Source organism: Aulostomus chinensis, chromosome 14, assembly GCF_037954235.1.
Source record: "Aulostomus chinensis isolate RoL2024-O1b breed Wild chromosome 14, RoL_Achi_v1.0, whole genome shotgun sequence".
In the NCBI taxonomy this organism is placed as follows: domain Eukaryota; kingdom Metazoa; phylum Chordata; class Actinopteri; order Syngnathiformes; family Aulostomidae; genus Aulostomus; species Aulostomus chinensis.
The window spans coordinates 11,816,072-11,836,804 of NC_141333.1; the positions used below are offsets into that span (position 1 = coordinate 11,816,072).

General features: G+C 41.2%; 2 protein-coding genes across 2 annotated transcripts; both read right to left on the reverse strand.

Annotated features, from left to right (window-relative positions):
* Nucleotides 1-6,207: 6,207 nt before the first annotated feature.
* Nucleotides 6,208-13,041, reverse strand: ptger3 (prostaglandin E receptor 3 (subtype EP3)). The gene is made up of 2 exons (XM_086224237.1): nt 11,940-13,041; nt 6,208-11,046 (listed from the first exon to the last, which is right to left on the reverse strand). Exons 1-2 carry the CDS (start codon nt 12,789-12,791, stop codon nt 10,720-10,722), a joined length of 1,179 nt encoding a protein of 392 aa, XP_086080363.1. The 5' UTR covers nt 12,792-13,041; the 3' UTR covers nt 6,208-10,719.
* An 876-nt stretch (nt 13,042-13,917) lies between these two features.
* On the reverse strand, nt 13,918-19,530 carry zranb2 (zinc finger, RAN-binding domain containing 2). The gene is made up of 10 exons (XM_086224238.1): nt 19,377-19,530; nt 18,767-18,819; nt 18,563-18,671; nt 17,250-17,332; nt 17,073-17,149; nt 16,802-16,948; nt 16,537-16,697; nt 15,670-15,729; nt 15,033-15,182; nt 13,918-14,801 (listed from the first exon to the last, which is right to left on the reverse strand). Exons 1-10 carry the CDS (start codon nt 19,481-19,483, stop codon nt 14,744-14,746), a joined length of 1,005 nt encoding a protein of 334 aa, XP_086080364.1. The 5' UTR covers nt 19,484-19,530; the 3' UTR covers nt 13,918-14,743.
* Between the last annotated feature and the right edge of the window lie 1,203 nt (nt 19,531-20,733).

Below are 20,733 nucleotides of genomic sequence, written 5' to 3' on the forward strand. Positions count from 1 at the left end.
AGGTAATCAACACAACTAAACAATGTGACAATGCAAGGAAGTACAACTGTACAAAAGCCGGCTGGACTTTAGTTGTGCAACTCAGGTCACGTTTCCATTCAGTCTCACAGAAGCCAAAATACTCCTAAATGACAAAAGGTGCTGGTCAGATTGTGTCTGTTTTCAGTTGCTCAGCCAACTTCTTAAAAAAGAGTAGCCTTCAATGTAAAGGTGATGCGCTTGTTAATTACACATCACCCTGCTACTGGTCGGTCTACTGAGAACCGACATGCACTTCAACCTCTACATCCATAAGATTTATGCTAATGACACTTAAAGATAACGTAAATGGATAATGTTGATAAGAACATTTACCTCCTGCAGCAGCCACATCTGAGCTACAAAAGTCATGACCCCGCTCCTGGTTTCCCTTTGTCATTTTTCTGGGGGAGGTTAATTAAATAGAGCAATCATCTACGAGGCAATATGTTTCCTCACAATCTCTCAGTGGGAGATTTTTACGAGATTTCTAGATTGAATTGGGGGTTCTTTGCGACACATCTTTCCTCTCAATATTAAGATTTACAACAGTCTGGAGACAATGATATTCACGTTACCTTCAGTCCATTCACAAAACGTCGCTAAATGATTCAAAGGGAGATTATTTGCAGACTTAACTGCGCCACCAAATGTGAACTAAAACACTCCAACAGGATCTTCTGTGTTGCCACAACAATTAATCTTCCATTGTCCGACCGCCTTATTCAAACAATCATTAAAAGAGCAAAAATGCATTTACTGCTGAGAAAATGTAATTTACTTAACATTCAAGGAAAACCTCCCAGGAGAAAAGCAGAGTAGAACTATAGTTGTTCTCCTCTGGTGAGACCATATTAAGAATATTGGAAAACCCATTACATCTTGAAGTAAACTGAATTATAGAAGAAAGGTGGTCAATATAGTATGTAAAAACACACACACACACACACACACACACACACACACACACACACACACACACACACACACACACACACAAACTAGACTGCCATTACTGAGGAAGAAAAAAAGTCAGTCTGCTATTTCAAAAGTGAACAACCGCCATAAAATCAGCAAGTTTATGTTCGGACTGCTTCATTATTCTGTCTCTCTAAAAATATCTGACTCAACGCTCCATCCTTTAAGACTAATGGTTCCAAATAATATTTGTCTCCAGCTTCAGTAATGTATTGATTTATGGTGATAGCGGCCTGCCAACTGCTTCAGCGCTTTTATCCTGATGGCCTGAAAATGCCTCTATCCTGTGAAATTTGGCACGGGGTGTTTCAGTGGAGCAGTCCTTTATTTTCATCTTGGTAGAAACGGATGGAGCTAAAATTGTTACAAAAAGGTCTAAAAATAACTGTAAATGCAGGAAATCTCTGTATCCCATATATGTGTGTCTCTACGTATGACTTTGAGTTGATTAACTCAACAAATGTTCACCCTGTCTACATCAGCCTTGAAGTGTGTATTGCAGGCGCGTTGTGAACGAGCAGCGCCGAGTGTGAGGGTCCAGGGTCTGCAAGGACAACTGAGACGACAATCTGAATGTAAAACAATGTATGTAATCAACACAACAGTGCCTGAGTTCTTATTCCAATACTGCTGTCAATAATAGCGTCTCATATACATATGATATACGTATTTATAGCACGGAATTTGGACGGTTGCTCTATTTCACAATATCTTATTATTCATGAGAACAAAACCCCGGTTTACTTCTAACTGCGAGGACAAGTCTTCATTTTTGCAGAACCAATATATCAGTTAAATTTGCATCATTTAATTTCCTGCGTGCGCTTGTTTTGTGGTGAGAAGAGAATGAGCCTGTGCAGTTGGAGGGAAGCAATGAGGGTGAAGCAGGGCAGCGTATACCATTATAAAGACATATGGGGCTGGATTTGGCCTGTTACTGCTGAGGTGGCGCCAAGCAGACTGGAGGATGCAAAGCTCATCATCACATCACTTCCAGAAGCCATTCACAAGCCACCAAAACACAAGGAACATCATCACACTCTCATAAATTTGGGGGGAACTGATTTACGTATCCATCAGGCAAACATTTTTGTTTGTTGTCGGGCTGAGAAAATAGTAAAAGCCGTAACATAGCAGCACGGAGGGTTTGACTTTCCTCCTACAACTATATTGCTCGCTTTATAGCAGCACAGCCTCAGAGAATATAACGATAGTAAAAAGTGGTCACAATCGTTCTGTTATGTTACTTTATTTTACTGCATGTGAGTAATTGTCAGTATGGGAGCTATTATGTTTTACTATTGTCCCATTCTTTAAGCCCCCCTCCCCCCAGTGTAAACAGCATTGTGTACACTGAACACCCATTTATTTTGTATTCACGGAGAATTGAAACTGCAAATGTGGGTCGGCGGGGGCTGCCAATCAGAAATGGTGTTAAGTCCCTGCATCAGTCAGGTGAATGGCTGATTGTGAAAAGCTCCTGCAGTGAAAACAGAAGTCAGCACGTGAGGTTACGTTCACACGCGCATGAGCTTGAACCTTCCTCATCCGAATTTTTCCTGGCAACAAGTTCAGTTTTATGGGATCATGTGACACTCTTGCAGAAATGACAAGTTCATATGTTTATTGATTGTTGTACTACACTACTTTGACCCAAATATTTCAATTACCAGTCTACGGGCGAGAGGCGGGGTTCACCCTGGACAGGTTGCCAGTCCATTGCAGGGCCAACACATAGAGACAGACAACCATTCACACTCACAGTCACACCTACAGTCAATTTAGAGTATCAATCAGCCTCGTCCTCTCTTGATGTCTTTGGACTGTGGGAGGAAGCTGGAGTACCAGAGAGAACCCACACAGGAACAGGGAGAACATGCAGACTCCACACAGAAAGATCCCGCGCCCGAGCCGGGACTCGAACGCGGAACCTTCTTGCTAACCACTGCACCACCATGCAGCCCAGCCTGTCCCAATCAACCTTATATTACCTTTTATCTGCATTGTTTTGTCTGCAAATTAGTTAATTTCCTGTACCTTCAGTCACTTGGCCTGGCTCCTGCTCCATCTCTGGACTCCTGTTTTCTGCACCAGACCATCTGCCACAGCATTAGTCTCAACCTGGGATTTCTCCATTTTTGCTTCCCTTGCAACCCCCCAATCTCACTCAATCTTTGGCCCTCCGTGGCCCTGGCAATCCCCTCGGATCAGCTCTTTCTCCACAATAATAGTGAAACACTGTTCTGCCCCTCATGTCTGAGTTAGCTTACTGGCCTCTGAACTTTACGTGATAACAGCCTTTTCTCTACAGTGCCTGGACTGCTTGAGATTTTTGTGCGGTAATCTTGCTGATTGTTGATTCTCAAGCTGCTCCATTATACAGAATTTGTTTGATTACAAGTGCTCGAGCCTGTTTATGTAGCTTATAAACAGAATAAATGCTGCTATTCATGTGTATCAGGAGACGAGTAAAATGTAAAATAGCGCAGCCGTAATGTGTCACATTGCATAGCACATTTTTGTTTGTCGAAACTGTAATACGGCAACAGCAAATTTTCTCATATCTGTTATTAAGAACATGAGATTAAAAAGTTAATCATGATATTTCCTGAATTATTTTAGCACAATTGACACTCTCACTGTACACCCAGAGGGAATTAGTAACATCAGTAGTGTTACCATAGCAACTTATTAGGGTCATGGATTTAATGCCCACCTGCTGTGTTTCCTCGGAGCAGCAGAGTGAGAATATTTACATAAATTCTATTAGATGTCAGACTGATGATTACACAGAGGGGATGGATGATATCCTGTTTGAGCTTTGTCATCACACCAGGACTGGTTTTGATATTCTACAGTTGATAATCCTCCCCTCTTATGTCTTTGTTGGACATTGTCTCAACACTTAATTACATAGACTAACGTTCATTCGCTGGACGCTTTCCCTGACCGCCCCCTGTCTGAAAATTCCAAAAACTAACTTACTACCTTTATAAAGTCGCTCATTGTATTTTCGATAGTATTCATGATTAAATTGGTAAGATCAAGCTGTATCTCTCATACAGAAAATGCTTGACAAGCTAAAAAGAAATGTTGAATTCTGAAAAACCCCTCATAACTTGATCGCGGCGCTCAGTGCAGTTAAAATAACAGCTCTGCCGCAAAACTTTTTCCTGGCTGTCCCATTCTCTCATTTTAAGCCATTACGGTGTTAGATCATCATGCCCATTATCTGCAGCCGCAAAACTGCGTGGATCGCCAAGAAACACTTGGCTAAGTCAAAAGTGGAGGGTGGCTTCGACTTGCCTCGCTTTGAAATTTACTATTGGGCAGCCAAACATTATTTCATGGTGGGAAAAGGGCCTCGCCAGCAACTTCGGAGATGGCTTTCATCAGAGCGGTCTCTTTGTCATGGGACCTCTCTTCACGCTGTTCTTAATAGTCCCACTTAAAGTAATAAACTAAATCACAACAATGGATTTGTTATTAAAAAAAAGAAAAACACCTACAAATTTGGAGGCAAACCAAAACACACATTAAAGCTCCAGATATTCACACTGTTAGTAAGGGTTTCTGTTCTGTAAGAGAACAGAAATTCAAATGAGAAGACAGAGAATTAACAAACATCCAAAAACGAAGTTGGAGTAGACAAACGACGGGAGGTAAGATATTTAGGTGGGGGAGAAAGTCAGGGTGCAGAGGTGAGTTTTAAGCCTTGATTTCAAGGTAGATATGGAGGGGGCGTTGCTTATTTGTGAAAGGAGCTGGTTCCACAAGCGTGGAGACGCAACCGCAAGGGCGCGGCCACCTGTCTGTTTGAGTCAAGATCGAGGGATATGGAGAAGACCCTTGTCGCAAGATCTTAGGGATCTAGGGGCTGAATGGGGGTGTAAAAGGTCTGAGATGTAGGCTGGGGCCAGGTGGTTGAGGGCCTTGTAAACCATTTAAACAGTTTTAAAATGGATCCTGTAGTATACTGGCAGCCAGTGATGAGAAGCCAGAACAGGTGTGATATCACTTTTTTTCCGTCCAGTCAACAGTCAAGCTGCTGCACCCTGGACCAGCTGGAGGCGTGATATGAGGGACAGAGGGAGACCAAGGCCATTCATCAACACATCGTCTTTGGACACATTAGAGATTGTTTCGTTTAGTTTTTTTGGAAGAGCGTACTCTAATATCCAATGTCTCTCCTTTGGGAAGAACTGGGACCCTGACCCACTAGTTGTGGTCTTGGGGAGTCATAAGTGTGTTACATTTAGTGAACGGAGGCAGGCCTTTTCATCGAGTTTGGCTGTAGACTTCACACCAACATAGGATATGTGGATAAGGTTCATGGGTTGGAATGGGAAAAGATAAGATTCTCAGACAAACAAAACTCAAATATTTGTCAGGAACTCTGATTGTAATTCATTAGGGTTTTTCCAATATGACCTCATTCCCTCTGTTACTATGTGTGTGTAAGTTACCTATTTTACCTTATATTTTGTTAACAATGTGGACGTCACGGTTTGCCTGTTTTGTTCATGTGGCGAAAACTCTTGAAATAAAAGTTTAAAATATGAAAATCGTTTGATGTCGATCGGATGTTGAGATAATGAATCCGTACAGAGATGTCTCGCTTTTATAGTGAAATGTTTTCATCTGACAGTTTTAAAACCGCTATATATCATTCACCCTCACATGAATGTTTCCATTATATTTCATTTCTCCGCCGCTTTGACCTACAACTTCAAGGCTCCCTGTCAAATATGTTTTATATTTTATTATTCATATCAAGAACAAAGACGCACAATATGTCATGACACAGGAGTGCTTTTCTCTGTGTCTGTCGAGCGGAGCAGTGATGAATAATGGGACGATAAAACCTTTAATGGGAACACTAGAATTTATCAGATGTAGATGTTGTTCTAATTCATAACATAACCAAAACAATACATTGACGACTTAGTGCAAACGCCCAGTGAGTGAGTCGACATTAAAATGATGACTGATTGAATTTGAGAGTATATCTTCGTCCCAGATGTCACCGACTGAAGGGTGTTTAGTTTGTTGGAGTGCTCATGCAGTGCCAGCCATTAGAGGGGGTGTCAAAAAACCCTCTGAGTTCCTGATTTGATCTCTGGTTTTGGACTTTGATCTGGAGTCTGCTCTGATTTCTTATTTCTCTGTTGCATCAGAGTTGATAAAAACCCCAAGACGAAGTATGCTTGAACAAATTTATTCTGACAAAATTCCATCACGTGTTGAAAAATTGTCTTCTTTTCTTTAATAGAATTACATTACACCATAAGCCAAAGATATTGCAACTTGAAATGAATCAAAAGTGCATTTACAAGACAAGTAATGGACAAAGATGTAAAGTACAAAAAGCCATCTTGATACAGTAGGTAACCTATTTCTTTTTTCATCTCAGTAACATGTTACATAATGCAGCGACTATCAAAATATACAATAGGAGAAAAGAAGGTCAGAAGTTGATGCATTGCTCTTCTGAAGGTGACAAGAACAAGAGCACTGAGAAAGAAACCGCTGCCCTGTGTATGTGTGACAGCCCTCATCTAAGAACCGTGTCCAGATTTCAGTTTAGTAAAGTCTGAAAACTGAAAAGTATCATGTGAGTTAGTCTTCAGAAGATGGACATCTGATAGACATCCAGCACATATTTACATTCATCGGAGAGGCCTAGCCTGGCGGGAACCTGTTTCCCTTGTCATGTAAGCACATAGTGATTCTATCATGCACTGTAACATTGATAAAGACTGGAAGTACAATCTGCTTGTTTCACCCGTTAGTTTGGTTATTTTCCCTTCACAATAATATCCTTTTTGCACTTTTTTTTTTAGTAAAGAAATCATAAACCTGCAGTGGCACATTGCAGAAACTCTACAAGGTAGCTTCACGGTGTAGCAACTACATGTGGCATATATGAACAATAATCTTTGCACGCCTGCATTCACACACGTGTGCAAAACACGTTGAGTTCAAGTAACAAAAATGTGCTACTCCAAAAAACTGGAAAACAGTGTATCACAGGTCCCCTGTAGCAAGTCAGTGAATGGTAAGTGCTGAGAGATAAAAGAAGAAACTGTTTCTTTTAACTTGAACTAGAAATGGCAGCAAGTGAATATTAAATAAAGTTTTTCTACTTCATTGTCCGGTATGTCATAGACAAGAAGAGGTCAAATTGACCTATTTAGTGTTATTAGACAGCCCATCTGCTCTCTATTTATGACTTTCACCAAACTTTGATTTTTTTGGACAGAACCATGAACACGTGAGCCGAGATCACTCGAATAAAATGCACATCCGAAACACTTCCTAATCCGAAAACAAAAACGCAACAATGGAAGTCACAGATTGCCAATGGACTGTAAACATACTTTCGCAATGCAATTGTCATATCCACAATGTCTTTATCATTTCACATAGGCGGAGCCTGCCATAGTAACATTCCGTCCATAATGACAGTCCACTGCTCCCACTGCCAACATGCCAACAATCACTATTGCTCTCCATTGTTCCTCACATCTCTTGGAAGGCTTTTGCAGTTTCCTGTTACTCTGTTTTGATTTTCAAAGCATTTGAGATGAACCATTTATATGAATAGTGGTGCAACCATGAAAAACAACAACAGCATTTTCGGGCTTTATATATATATATATATTTCTGGTTCGTAAAATACTCCGCTGTGGTCGTTTGATCTCTCCCAGAGATGGGATTCTTTAAGGGCGCATGTATTAATGTATCACAGGAATACAACAAACGAGTAAGCAGATAAGTAAAAATGAAAGAAAAAAAAATCACCCTGAATTCTTCAGAAATCATATCATGAGGCAATCAGTAAATCACTTCCATGCACCAGAGAGAGCAAGACAGCCAGCTGGCTACACCAGATTCTCCGGGCCCCATAAAGACTTTTTCAAATCATTATGTAATTGCACCCTCCCTCTAATGCTGGTGCAGGACTCTTGAGTGCTGTTGTCTGTTGAAATGGCCTGTTCTTTACACAGACGAACAATAGTTCAGAGTGGATGCCAACCAACTTGACGGTCCAGACAAAACCTAATAGCCTTCTTACGTCATGTCTGAAAAGACATCTGTGTGACGAGTAGCAAATTAAGACACATCTCTTAATGACCCTTAATTGCTTCACTTTGCGGTCAGGTCCAAATATTTGATTGTAATTAATATTCAGTTCCTTCTTATTATGTCAAGAGTATGACAGAAATCCTTGCCTGTGAGTATAGTTTGGGATTTATCGGGTACGTTAAGGGATTAAAGGGCGGCGCATACAGTGCCAGATGGGCTTACGGGGATATTCATTCATCTAATTATTATTATGATTTGGAACTGGAAACCCTCAGTAACATTCCTCCGGACTAAGAAGCAAAGTAATTACATGATGCAGATGCAAGTGGAAGGTAATTTCAAATCAGATGTATCCCATGGCAACCTGGGAATAAATGTATTTAATGTGCAAATTGAACCCCAGGTGTTATTCTCAAGTAGATATTAACGGTTTCACATGATGACCATTTGCTTGCGATCAATGCTCTTAATACAGAGTATTATTAGCACAGCATTCACTCCTAATGAAAATGAAAAACAGTGAGCGTTCACACATTTTAACAGTCACTGTCGACCTCGACGTACATTCGTTGCTGTAAACGCTCTTGGCGATGAACACAAATAATGCCAAAAAATGTCTTTCTGTGCCGCAAACACCAGAACTGCCCTTCAGTTTCTTTTTACAGTTGTGTTTTCTCTCACCAACCATTCTAAGTGGGTTACTAGTGACCGCCTTGAAAAACAATATTAGATACTCAGCATTTGTGGTCTCTGAATAACAGCTCAGAGTGGACACAAAATCCTCACATTGCTTTTTGCCGGAAAAAAAAAACAACCCCGTTCCGTGGGTTCATTACAGTTCACACACTTCTTATGTGTTAAAAACAGCGCAGGCAAGACCAGGTGAACTCTGATGTTACAAGCTGATGTGCTGAGAAGGCATCACGGTTTGAGAGACGTCGTATTTACAGTATAAACGTCAACCCAAGTGCTACACAGGACAAAACGGCAAGGGTCAGTTCCTTTGTTGACAAATGACATTTAGTCATTGGCACCGAGAACAAACATCTCAAACTGAGACTGCAGCACGGTTGCGCTTAAAAGACACTCAACGTAGTTCGAGGTAGCATCAGCGGGTAAAATTAGCTCATAAGAATAGAAATGATGGAATCAACATACGGTTAAAAGCATGAATCTGTACTGCTAAAATCTCTTATGCGGAGCCCTGCAGCGTTTTTGTGTGTAGACCAGGGATGCTTTTCAACTTTTTTTTCCACTCGTGTGCCAAACTCAAACCAAACTGAGAGCCAGAAGCGAACAAATACCCTGTCGCTAAAATGCTTTTGGTGTGTGTACTGTCACCATTGCCCTTTCATTTTTTTTATTGTAACTTCAGTGGTGCAAAAGTGACCTCTGTACAAAATGTCCCTCTACTGCCTTATCAAACTATGAAAAGGTAATTAAACATTATGCATTCAAAATACTTAGAGAACATTTACAGCTGACAAAAAAGAAAACAGCACAGTGATTTACAGTATAATTTTTAACATTATTCTATTTTTTTGTAAATAATTGGGCCTGTCATTTATATTTTGTTAATTTATCGATTTATTAAACGTAGGGAGCCAAATCCAACCTTTTGGCGGGCCAAATTTGGGCAACCCCGCAGCAGATCCACCACACAGGTAGTTTGCCGCGGTTACATAATTGTCCGTTCTTGAAATCGTTCCAAACATGGAGCTAAACTGCAGCCATTAGAACATGTTCTTTAAAAAGATTTGACTGATACACTCATTATTTTAAATGATTTGCTTGCAGCTCAAAGCCACTTGAACTGTGTTAGCTTCAGCTTTCCAAGTCTTACACCATCTTCTGTCATAGCGTTCAACACCACAAAAACGACAGTCCTTTCCCTCACATGCCTTTTTTGGGGGGGAAGATAACTGCATAACAATTTACCGTATACTCAGAAAGTTGCAAAAATGAAAAGCTTCACATTTAATCACTCCGGCAGTAAGCCGAGGGACAGACGTTATATTCTAACATTTACAGCAGCTGGTATCTAATAGGTAGCATCATTGACATTCAGCAGAGACAAAATTAACTTCATATCACAAATATTAATAAATAATCAAGAATGGCTCCAGTTTTATATTTTCATTTTCCTTTTGTCCTTTTCAAGCAAAATATTTACTTTTCATACTATGGCAAAGTTACTTACAACCCACAAAAAGCATTTTCTATCTTAATTTACGGACTTATGGCTTCAAGGTGTTAGAAATATGTTCAAAACTAAGACGAGCAGGAGTCAGTTTAGAGTCACCTATATGCAGTTCCTGGATCTGTTGGTTGATATAGCTGGACTCTTTGTGTTAAAAGAGAGTTCCTGCAAACCAAACAGCTGGAAGAGATGAGATGGAGTGCGTGCACATGCTGGTTCGGTGACTTTGAATATAATGTGTGTGTTTTTGGAAAAACAAATGTACCCAGATTGAGAACGATGTTTGGCTGTTGAACAAAAAATCCTCCTGACTTGGAGAGAGATGCAAATGTGTCTGTTTTCCAAGACAGTAATAAACCTAATTCCACGTCCATCCAATCTGTCCCGGCTTTGTAGTCTCAAAATGGAAAATTTCCTCCTCTTCAAAGGTTTATTTAGGTACTTTGTGGTTTGTGGACGCTGTTGTCGGTTTGGTTCTGCTTGTTCAGAGCATCCAGTACCGTCTGGGTTTCCTTAGGATCTTCTATGGAACAGTTGGACACGGCATTAGCCACAAGGCAGAACTTGCGAAGAAGGATCTCTCTAAGGAGCAAATAGACCCACGGGTCCAGGATCTGATTGAGAGAGGCCAGACGAATCGCTGTCAGGAAGAAATTACAGTCTAAATGGACATCTCGCACAGAGGTAGGACTGGAGCCCAGGGCTGTAGAGTTGCATTCATGGGAGGAAACCTGGGTGGAGATCATCCTCAGCATCAGCACCTGACCAAGGAAGCAAGTGAGTCATATCAGACAGAAATGGTTAAATAGCTGAAAAGATGAGGACAAATTTTACTCTCTAGCACGTTTTTTTTTTTTAGTCTCAGTCACCTCCCTTTGAAGATTTGTTTCTGTAGGCCTTTTAAAAGTTATAATTATGTTTTTTGATCCTAAAGACTTCAGCATGATAGTCTAACATTGCTGTTTTATACCACTCCATCATCCACCAAATACACGTCTTGAGTGATTTATTAGTTTCTGACTCTTGGAAAGAGGTAAGAACAGTCAAATTTTCCTTAAAATATACTCGATTATATTTATTAGCGTAGTTTTGTGGTCAGGCTTCCTCACATTGAATAATTCAACAACAACAAAAAGACTGACGGCAGTTCCTCGATGACCGTGAGGAAAACGTGGTTAACTCTCACAGTGCTGTGGTTCCTACTGATGTCTGTGGTGGGACAATTTAAATACATGATAGATAATGTATGACCTAATGACTGAGTAGACCCCCCCCCCCCCTCCAGGATCCAGCTAAGTGGATTGTTCCTTAACTGCATGTGAAAGCTGCATTTCAAAGGAATCATACATGGCAGCATCGATCTGACTTGGCTGGCTGGAGGAGAGAGATAGAGAGTGAACGCAAAACCAGACAAATGCTGGTTGCAGCGTCTGCTCTTGTAACAGGAGATGACCAATCTCATTACAGACACACAGCTCTGTTAACTGGCAGCTGCATGTGACAGGCAAATCCTAATAGAACCCAGACAAGACCCACAATTCAATTATGAGTTCTTGTTTAGTAGAGGGCAAGGATTTTCACTTCATGAGTAAATATTTGAACATGTCTTACTTATTACATGCAGTCATGGGCTATTAATTGACAGTGAACATACCAGTAGGGGAGACCAGCATATAAGCAGGACGCACATGATCCCTAACAGCTGAATGACGGTCTCCGTGGTGAGCCGTTCCCACTGTTTTGAAGACTGAGAAGTGCCAGACTTTGTTTTACATCGAATAATTAAGCCTCGGATGGTAACTACATTGCAGGAAACTGTTACGAGCAGAGAACAAATCCCAAGTAAAGCAAAAGTGATGGAGAAAAACATATTGCCCGGGACTTCTCTGTCCCCGGTGCTGATGAAGCACCAGGTGCCCGGCCACTGACGTGTGTACTTCCCGACACCTGCGATGGGAAGCAGCGCGAAGAGCAACACAAGACACCAGATAACAGCCAGAGTCTGTTTAGTCACACTTGTCTTCATATGATTGGAGTACCAGTGGGGGTTTGTTATCGCTGTAGCCCGCTCAACAGCCATGGCGCTGGCCAAGAAGAGGGCGCACAGGCCAAAAGTTGTCATACACACACCGAAGAAAGCGCACAGATTCCCTGAAGAGTCAATACGTTCCCATTTGAGATCAGCTTGGTACACTGATATGACTATTGGACTGGTCAGAAGCTGTCCAAACAGGTCCGTCAACGCCAGAGATCCGATGCAGAGCAAGAACGACTTTTTCCTTTTATTTTCCTTCTTTCTGTATGAGATATACACAAGAATGAGAGCTAATGAGTTGCCAACCATGCCAGTGACCATCATAGCTATGGGGAAACCCACTGATACGTATCCACAACTGGAATTCTTGGTGACATTGTCTTCGCGCAACGGCTTGGAGATGTTGGAGCCCAGCATCGCTTCAATTGTGGTTTGTAAGCCCTCTAAAAAATCACAATTGTCCGAAGTCATCCTTGCGGAGAGGATAAGCCCATGTGCAGCGGATCACCCGTGCGCGTATTCGGCATCCTCCTGTGTTCGTACACGGGTCCAACTGAAGACTGCGCGTAATAGCGCGTCCTTAATGCGCTGGAGGCGGGACTAGAGCGGCGTCCAGAGGAAACACACAACCTGGAATGCACGATATTTACATATGCTCACTCGCTCAACGTTTACTGGTAATAACTTATCAGGTGTCTGTAAACTGGAAATCCAAGTACTTTTTTACTTTCCACGGAAGATACAGAACTCCAGATCAGCGGGTTACTATCAAACTGACCTGTTAGGACATAAGTGAGCCCAAATGTCAGACGCTGAAATAAATGGAGGCGCACTAATTTGTTGGAAGCCCTTTAAAGGATGGACAGAGCTCACGGTGCATCAAGATTGTCTAGTAAGGACAAGAAGTTCACCTTCACACTTGGACGTGGGGTGACGCAGTCGTGGCTCTAGTAGATTCAACTTGTTTCTCTAGCCTCAATAACTCATTCCTACTCGGCGGAATGATTGAAATGTTACTTGTCGTTATCAAAGTGACATGTTAAGTTTGCCTTGAAACCAGATATTCCTATCAGCCCGATAAAAAATGTAACTAAGCTCCGACAAATCCTGGGCTGATTTGCTCTACAAATAAGATTTTTTTTTATCCGGTATGAAGTAAACACACACTATTCTCACCGACTAAAGAGCAACAAGTGCCACCTGTTGACCGGAAACAGAACAGCAGCACAAAAAGAGAAGTAATTCTACTGGCCAGGTAAGGGTGACTTTGTATCTCATTTTGAAACAGCTTCAAAACAGAAAAAATACAAATAAAACAATTAAATAGTGGCTCTTACGAGAAGAAAAAAAATAAGCATAACACTATCTTGACATTTGAAGTTGAAAGACTGACTAAAACAATATCAAAGCCCTAATGCCAAGGTACCAGTTAAGCTGAAAATTACAAAGTATACATACATTTCCTTCAACTGTAATTTGTCACCGTTTATTGGATTAAAAACTGTACGACAACTAACGGGTTTGTTCCCTTAAACGTCTCAGAAACCAAAGCTGAACGTGGTGGGTTTCACCTCGAATCAAAGACAGAAGCAAGACACGATGTCAACAGGACTTTATTTACACGTGTACATTGTAGTTGTTTCACCAAGACTGTACTTCCACATTCTACTTGAAATCTGGATATTTGAGGGGCTGTTATTCCCACTATTATGGGGCACTGAAATCTGTCTTTTTTTCTTTTTTAAACTTTGCCAAATGGGTTTCTCAAATCAACTATCGAAGAAGAATGAGACCAAAACACCGAAACCATGTTATTATGAAACTGATTCCATTTATGAATAGCAAAAAAGTAAAATACTTACCTTGGAAAAAAAAAACAACAACAACAACAACAAAGAAACACACAATAAAACAAAATGGCAAAAATTCATTGCTACATCTGATATCCTAAATTGGTGCTTCACTTTTTATCTAAAAAATATAATGCAGTATTTTTTTTTTTTATAAAATCCCAGCCAAATTTTAAAAAAAAGTAAGTAAATTAATTGTTTCTGCTTTAATTTCCCCAAGGTTGAACAGTTGTAGTACCACTATGAGCTGGAGCACAATGGGTTTACAGTAGGATACAGCCTCTGCACAGAATATCTGATTTTCTTTGAGGACCAAACATTTATGTTTACTGGACACCTATGCTCACGGAAACTAGTCACAGTTTGGGGGGGTACGTGGTTTTAAAAAGGGAGCATGTGATGATAGAGACCTCAGAGAGGACCGTTACTGCTGTCTTTTATGGGGGTGTGGAAATAAGACTTCAGAGTCCACGAAAATGAACAGGAAACTGTCTGGATGTGGTTGTTTTCCTTTCAATGTAACATGCACTTGTTCTAAGGTTCATTTCCTTCATTTACAGGCTGTAAGAAAAGTTATTTCTTTTTTGAACTGGAGCCAGAATGAGAGGATCCGGAGGACTGGTTGCTGCGCCTGAAAGCACACAGACACCAGGGAAGAAGAGCAAGGTTAGCCGGCTTACTTGTGTTCAGTCATGCATAGTTAATACAAGTAAAAAGGCCACAAGAGCATAAAAGGCTTCAAAACAATAAGAAATACAAATATGTTTCGTGTCTGAGCGTAAATCTGATTCCCACAAGCCAGGCGACAAATGGCTAAATAACAATAATCAGAGCCAGTGTGGTATTCCACAGAAACCCAAACCTTTCGGACGAATGGGATCTAGAGCGCCTCCGTTTTCTCCCTCCAGATGAGGACCTGGAGCGACTGCGCTTGGGTCTCCTCTCAGGTGAGGAGGAAGGTGAGCAGGACCTCTTCCGGGGAGAGGAGCCCTTTCCAGACCTGGAGCTGGATCTTTTGGAGGAATAAACCAAGCAGTGAGATCAGTAGGGCCCAGGGAACGGCTTCACCATGATGGGTATTTATTAAATGAATCCAAGTAAACGCTACGAATTCATTAGTCTTTTAATCAGAGATTAGTGTCCACCACAACTAGGAAATACTGCAGCAACTGTACTTGAGTGGGTTCATATTAGCAGCTCTCTCAAAAGATAGTTGATGAAGATCCAAGGCACCTTTATAGACCCTGAGCCTCAGTAACTCATTTAGGTGGTCAAACTGTGGAGTATTTAAACTGGGGCCAATTAATTCTTAATGAACCCTTCAGGCGAGTACAAGTCAACACTACAGCTTATGACTAACTGATGCCACTATCTGCAGGTTCAGAGTACAAAGACCCTCATATGCTGCCCCAGTTAAAATGGAAGCTAGGAATACTGGGGCCTTCTGCCCCACACATACACTCTCCAAAGGGAGAGAGAGTGCATGTCACCTCATTCACCTGGAGTGAGACCTTGAGCGAGATCCAGATCGGGAACTCGATGAGCTCCTAGAACGGGACCTGAAAGACAAAAAGACAAAAAACCTTTCCAATATTTTCTCAGTAAGGCATAGTGCGGAGCCTCACGGCAATGCAGAGTGGTAAAGAACTGCACTACGATGTGTCACATCTACGTCGTTGTTTTGTCCTGATACATACAATTATCAACAAATTTAACAACAGATCAAGGGGGGTAAAATAAAGGGTTTCATTTAACCGTGATTCCAGGCGAAACTACGTGGTTTCTGTTCAGATTTGACTGTAATGGCGGGTCATATACCAGATCTGTTCACGTTAATCGTCACTATTGTTTAAAAGTGATCTGACGTGGTTTTAGAGGACCGAGTTGTGGCTTGATCTGTTTATTAGCTCCTGTTGAATAATAAACTGCTGCATGCTGATGGTAGGACGTCGCTCCAGTGTCGAGGTGATGAAAGGCTCGGGAGGGAGCAGTTAGCACGTAGGGCTAGTATCAAAATACTGGACTTTCTCATTGTACAACTTTCTTATTACCACTAAAGTATCTATTCATGATAAATGGCAACTTCTTAATTGCCCAAGCACTACTTGAATTAGAAATCTCTCTCTGACGCAGGAGCGGGTAAATCAGGAAACAAAAAAATGCAAAGAAAACTGGATTTTGTTACACATCACGAAAGATTCATTGTGCACATCAGTTTACACCACAGGAGAAGAGGTGTTAAGACAAAAGCAAACAAGAAGACAGCAAAACAGTACATTTAATTTATGTTGATCAGTAAATCAGAAGGAAGATTGAACTGATACTGACATTTTGCCCGTTGTTACCCTTGACCTGTACCCTTTTACCTGGACCTCGACCGAGAACTGGAGCTGGAGGAGCGCGAGGACGAGCGCGACCGTGATGAGCCCGAGCCGCTGCCCTTTTGCTTAGCTGGCTTATCCTCTTCGTCACTGGCGTCCAGGTCATATTTTGATAGGTCTCCATCTTCGTCATCTTCGTCATCATCCTGAGGAAGAAGTGGGTTTTGTTGTTTTTGTATATACACATATATATCTACATCTTTTCCGCCAAATACTACAATACTTTTCCAGCTCGAGCCAACAGTCTTACATCCAGTTTGTACTTGGAAAGGTCACCGTCTTCTTCGTCATCATCTTCCTCCTCCTCATCTTCTTTAGCCACTTCTTTCTTTTCGCTCTCTTTTGAAGAAGATGTGCTGTTGGTCTTCCCACGATACTTTTTCTTTTTCCTGCCAAACTGTTCCATGACCACACACACACACACACACACTTCTCATAAATAGTCGGTTACCTCAACTGAACTACAATGACACTGAAATCCATTACTGATTATTAGGATGCGAGCATCAGTTGAACCTCACCTCGTCATATTCACCATCAGATTCCTCTCGTTCAATGTATTCCACATTCTCCCTTTCATTAAACCCTCCACCATAACCTAAAAACATAATAGAGGGAAATAAAATCCAACCAACAAAACAAACAATGGGTGATGCTCAAGTGCACAAAGAACATTAATGGCAGCATTACTGGGTTACCTGTTCTTTCTTCAAGCTTGGCGTATTTCGGTGTGTTACACATGTTGCACTCTGACCTCCTGGCCCAATTCACATTACCACATCTTTGTGAGAAAGAAGGAAAATGAATGTAAACGTCTAAAAAAACCAAACAATTCTAAAAACCAAAAGTGCATTTGACTTTGCTTATTCAGGAACATTCCAGATATTCGAAAAATAAGCTTATTCACCATCCCCACCCGGAGCAAGACACAATAGGTACTTTTCTCTCCTGTGAGTAAATCAGAGCTGACACTCTCACAGACCAGCTGACTGCTAGTTAGCTACAATGAAAGGTAGTAGACGGGCATGTTAGCTTAACTTCCTCAGCTTGCAAAACAGCTACTTACTCCTCTGTGTTTTCTTGTTGAACTAGATAGGGTTTGATACATTTTGGAAGAAATGTTTATTCGATGTCTTCTGACAAGAGACATGCTACACAGCCCACCCACTACCATTCATTGTGCTAAGCTAACTAGCGGTCAGTGGGTCTTGACTCCAAACTTCACTCACAGGCAAGAGAAGGGTATCCATCCACTCATGTGGCATATAAAATCATTTCCAAAAAGTGGGATTTATCATAACCTTGACATGTACATTTTTTAGTCTTAGATTAAGTGTACAACAAAATACAACACCATGACACACCAAAAACTAGATTCCCTTTCCATGTACTAACACTTGGCCTTCTGTGCTGTACTCTAGCATTCATGTCCCCAAAACTGATTCATTTGCCAAGTGTAACCTGTCCATACAACAGCCTGGAACAGTCCACTTCCATGTGCATGTATGGTAAACAGCAGCCAGGCGTCTTTTGCCATACATATGCAAGCCAAGGCACGTTTGTGGATGTAGAGGTGAATTGTCCAAAAATAACATGATAAGCTAAGATGTTATACAAAGAAAGTATGAGAGTATACTGTAAGTGCTGCTTATCTTCTGCCTACTGCTCCATGTGTAATAAAGTAGAAGACCAACAGTTTGGAGAGTTAAGTCATTACTCACAGAGAGAGTGTGTGTGTGTGTGTGTGTAGTAATGTAAGAGGATTCTAAGAGCCCCTTGCCTGTGATGAAACATTAAACCTGACCTGTGATTCAAGACCAAATATCAAGCTCCTAAAGCTGAGTGATGACATAACTGTCCTTGGGCCTGGAGCAATGTGAGAGGGCGAGCAAGTAGGAGAGTTGGATGATGGTGCTCCAGCACTGTACAAGGTAAGCCAGCCAAGTATGACTGTACTCAATATCAAATGTGGAGGTTATTTCATGCCCACACTGACTTTCCCAACACTTACGTTTTACACTGCCAATCATTAGCACTGAAGAGGCCTCTACTTTTCTCAGCCAGAGTTTTCCCAATTTCTGTTCCTCCAGCCTTCATCATTTTCGCCTCTGTAGTTTTCTCTGTAAAAAAAAAAAAAAAAATCAAAACATGTTTAATGCTTTAAAGCTGATATATTGAGGTTATGTACAACGGAAGATTTGCATATGACACTCACCTCTTCCACATCTGTTACAACTAGTTCTTCTAGCAAAATTTACATTTCCACACCTGAAAGACAACACACGATGAAGACACAAAGCAGGCGAGCTGCAGCTGCGTAGCTGCGTGCTCCAACATGACCACTGACAGCCTATTTAGCTGTGCCACGCATTTAGCTACGGATCTTTCTTTAGATTCACAGGGTCACAGCTGCAGCTAACTTTTCCTGTCACTTAAGACGAAGAAAACACATCTGACACCGAGTTTAGGTCATAACTCCACAACACTGCTAGCGCCACCCACAAACACGAGTCTCTCGCCGACCAACACAAGCTAACGACAGCTAGCCTGATATATTTAAACATATGCACTTTGAAACTCAGGAGTTCACAGTAATATAACCATGGTAGATATAATATGTCCATTCTGTTTCATAGAGGTTAGGAGTTCGATGTTAGCGGACTTGTTTCTGGCCGGCGTTTTCCCAGCAGCTGCCAAGGCTGCAGAAGGCCTCGCAAGCTAACAGCGGTCGGCATGTTAGCACAGGCAGTATCTCTAAAAGGAACCCGCCGTTTCATCAAACCATCTAAAATAACGTGGCATCATCATGATTGAGTGATACTCACTTTTTATCAGGACAAATCCAGTCCCCGTCGCTGACTCGAAAACTCTTCCCCGACATTTTTATGCACGTTAGCACTACGCTGCTAGCAGGGTGTGCTCCTATCTTCATGCAGCAGTCGCTGGACCAGCACCGCCCCCTCTCCCGTGTTACCTTCAGGTGCTGGTCGGCAGCTCCACCACCAAAACTTCATAAACCTGCATGTAGTCTCACACAATTGTAGAAACCCGAAATAATCCATCAGGGTGCATTGCCACAACAATCATTGTTAACACTAACGTGAATGTCTTTGTATATCTCATGTCACATGTTTTGCTGAACCCCTGAGACAAAATACACTTTAAAAACTGAATTTGAAAATGCCCGAAAACACCCACATGCATCACTGACAAGACACGTTTTTATTGAAAGTTCTTATTGTCGGTAAATACATTTATTACGAACAGGAATTGTGTAGTATTTGGGTGGAATAAACCGAACTATAAATACTTGGACAGAAATATAGCATTTGGGTGAAAAAAAAAGACAATTTGAAATTGTAAGTATTTGGACAGAATGTGGTATTTTAGCGGAATACACCTTTTAAAACCTAAAAGTAAAAGTAATATTTCGGTGGATGAAAACTGTAAAACTGTAAATTTGATAACATTGCATATGAGTAGAAAAAAGAATTACAACTTTAACTATTTAAACAGAATGCAGTATTTTGGATGGGAACCTTTAAAAAGTAAGTACTTGGCGATAAATACTGAATTTGAATTGACTAAACCCTTAAGTACTTAGACGATTCATATTTTGTTAAAAGAGACCCTTATTATCACATCCGTGAAAAGCTGAGAGGTTTCTAGCAAGGAGAAATATAGCAGCACTGATAATTTAGCTGTCAAATGGGAACTGAAGTGTACAATACCCTCAGTAACTTTTCTTCAGAGCTTCAAAATCAAAATCTAGTCATAATACATCCATCAATCCACCCATTCAGTCATATACTCTAAATCCTCAGGTGATATGGCAAGTTTTTTTCTGCAGTACCATCCCTGACCACCAGATGTCAGTTAATGTCAATATTTAACTGCATATGTTCAACGACCCTTTGGATTAACGTGGTCCTTTGTCAACTGCTCCATGTTTCAGATGGTTTCCCTTGTTCATGTACCTCAGGTTGTTGTGTGAAATATCAAGATGCTCGAGTGTCTCTGCCCACAGCAACATGTGACAAACTGGTCCCATAATGGACGACAGGATAGGGAAGTATCCAGTAGCGCATTTGAAATGAGATACTGATATCGCATATAATATTTTGAGAAAGTTCTCCTGGGGTTTCTGATGAAATCTTACAGGTAGAGAACAATTCAGGATTA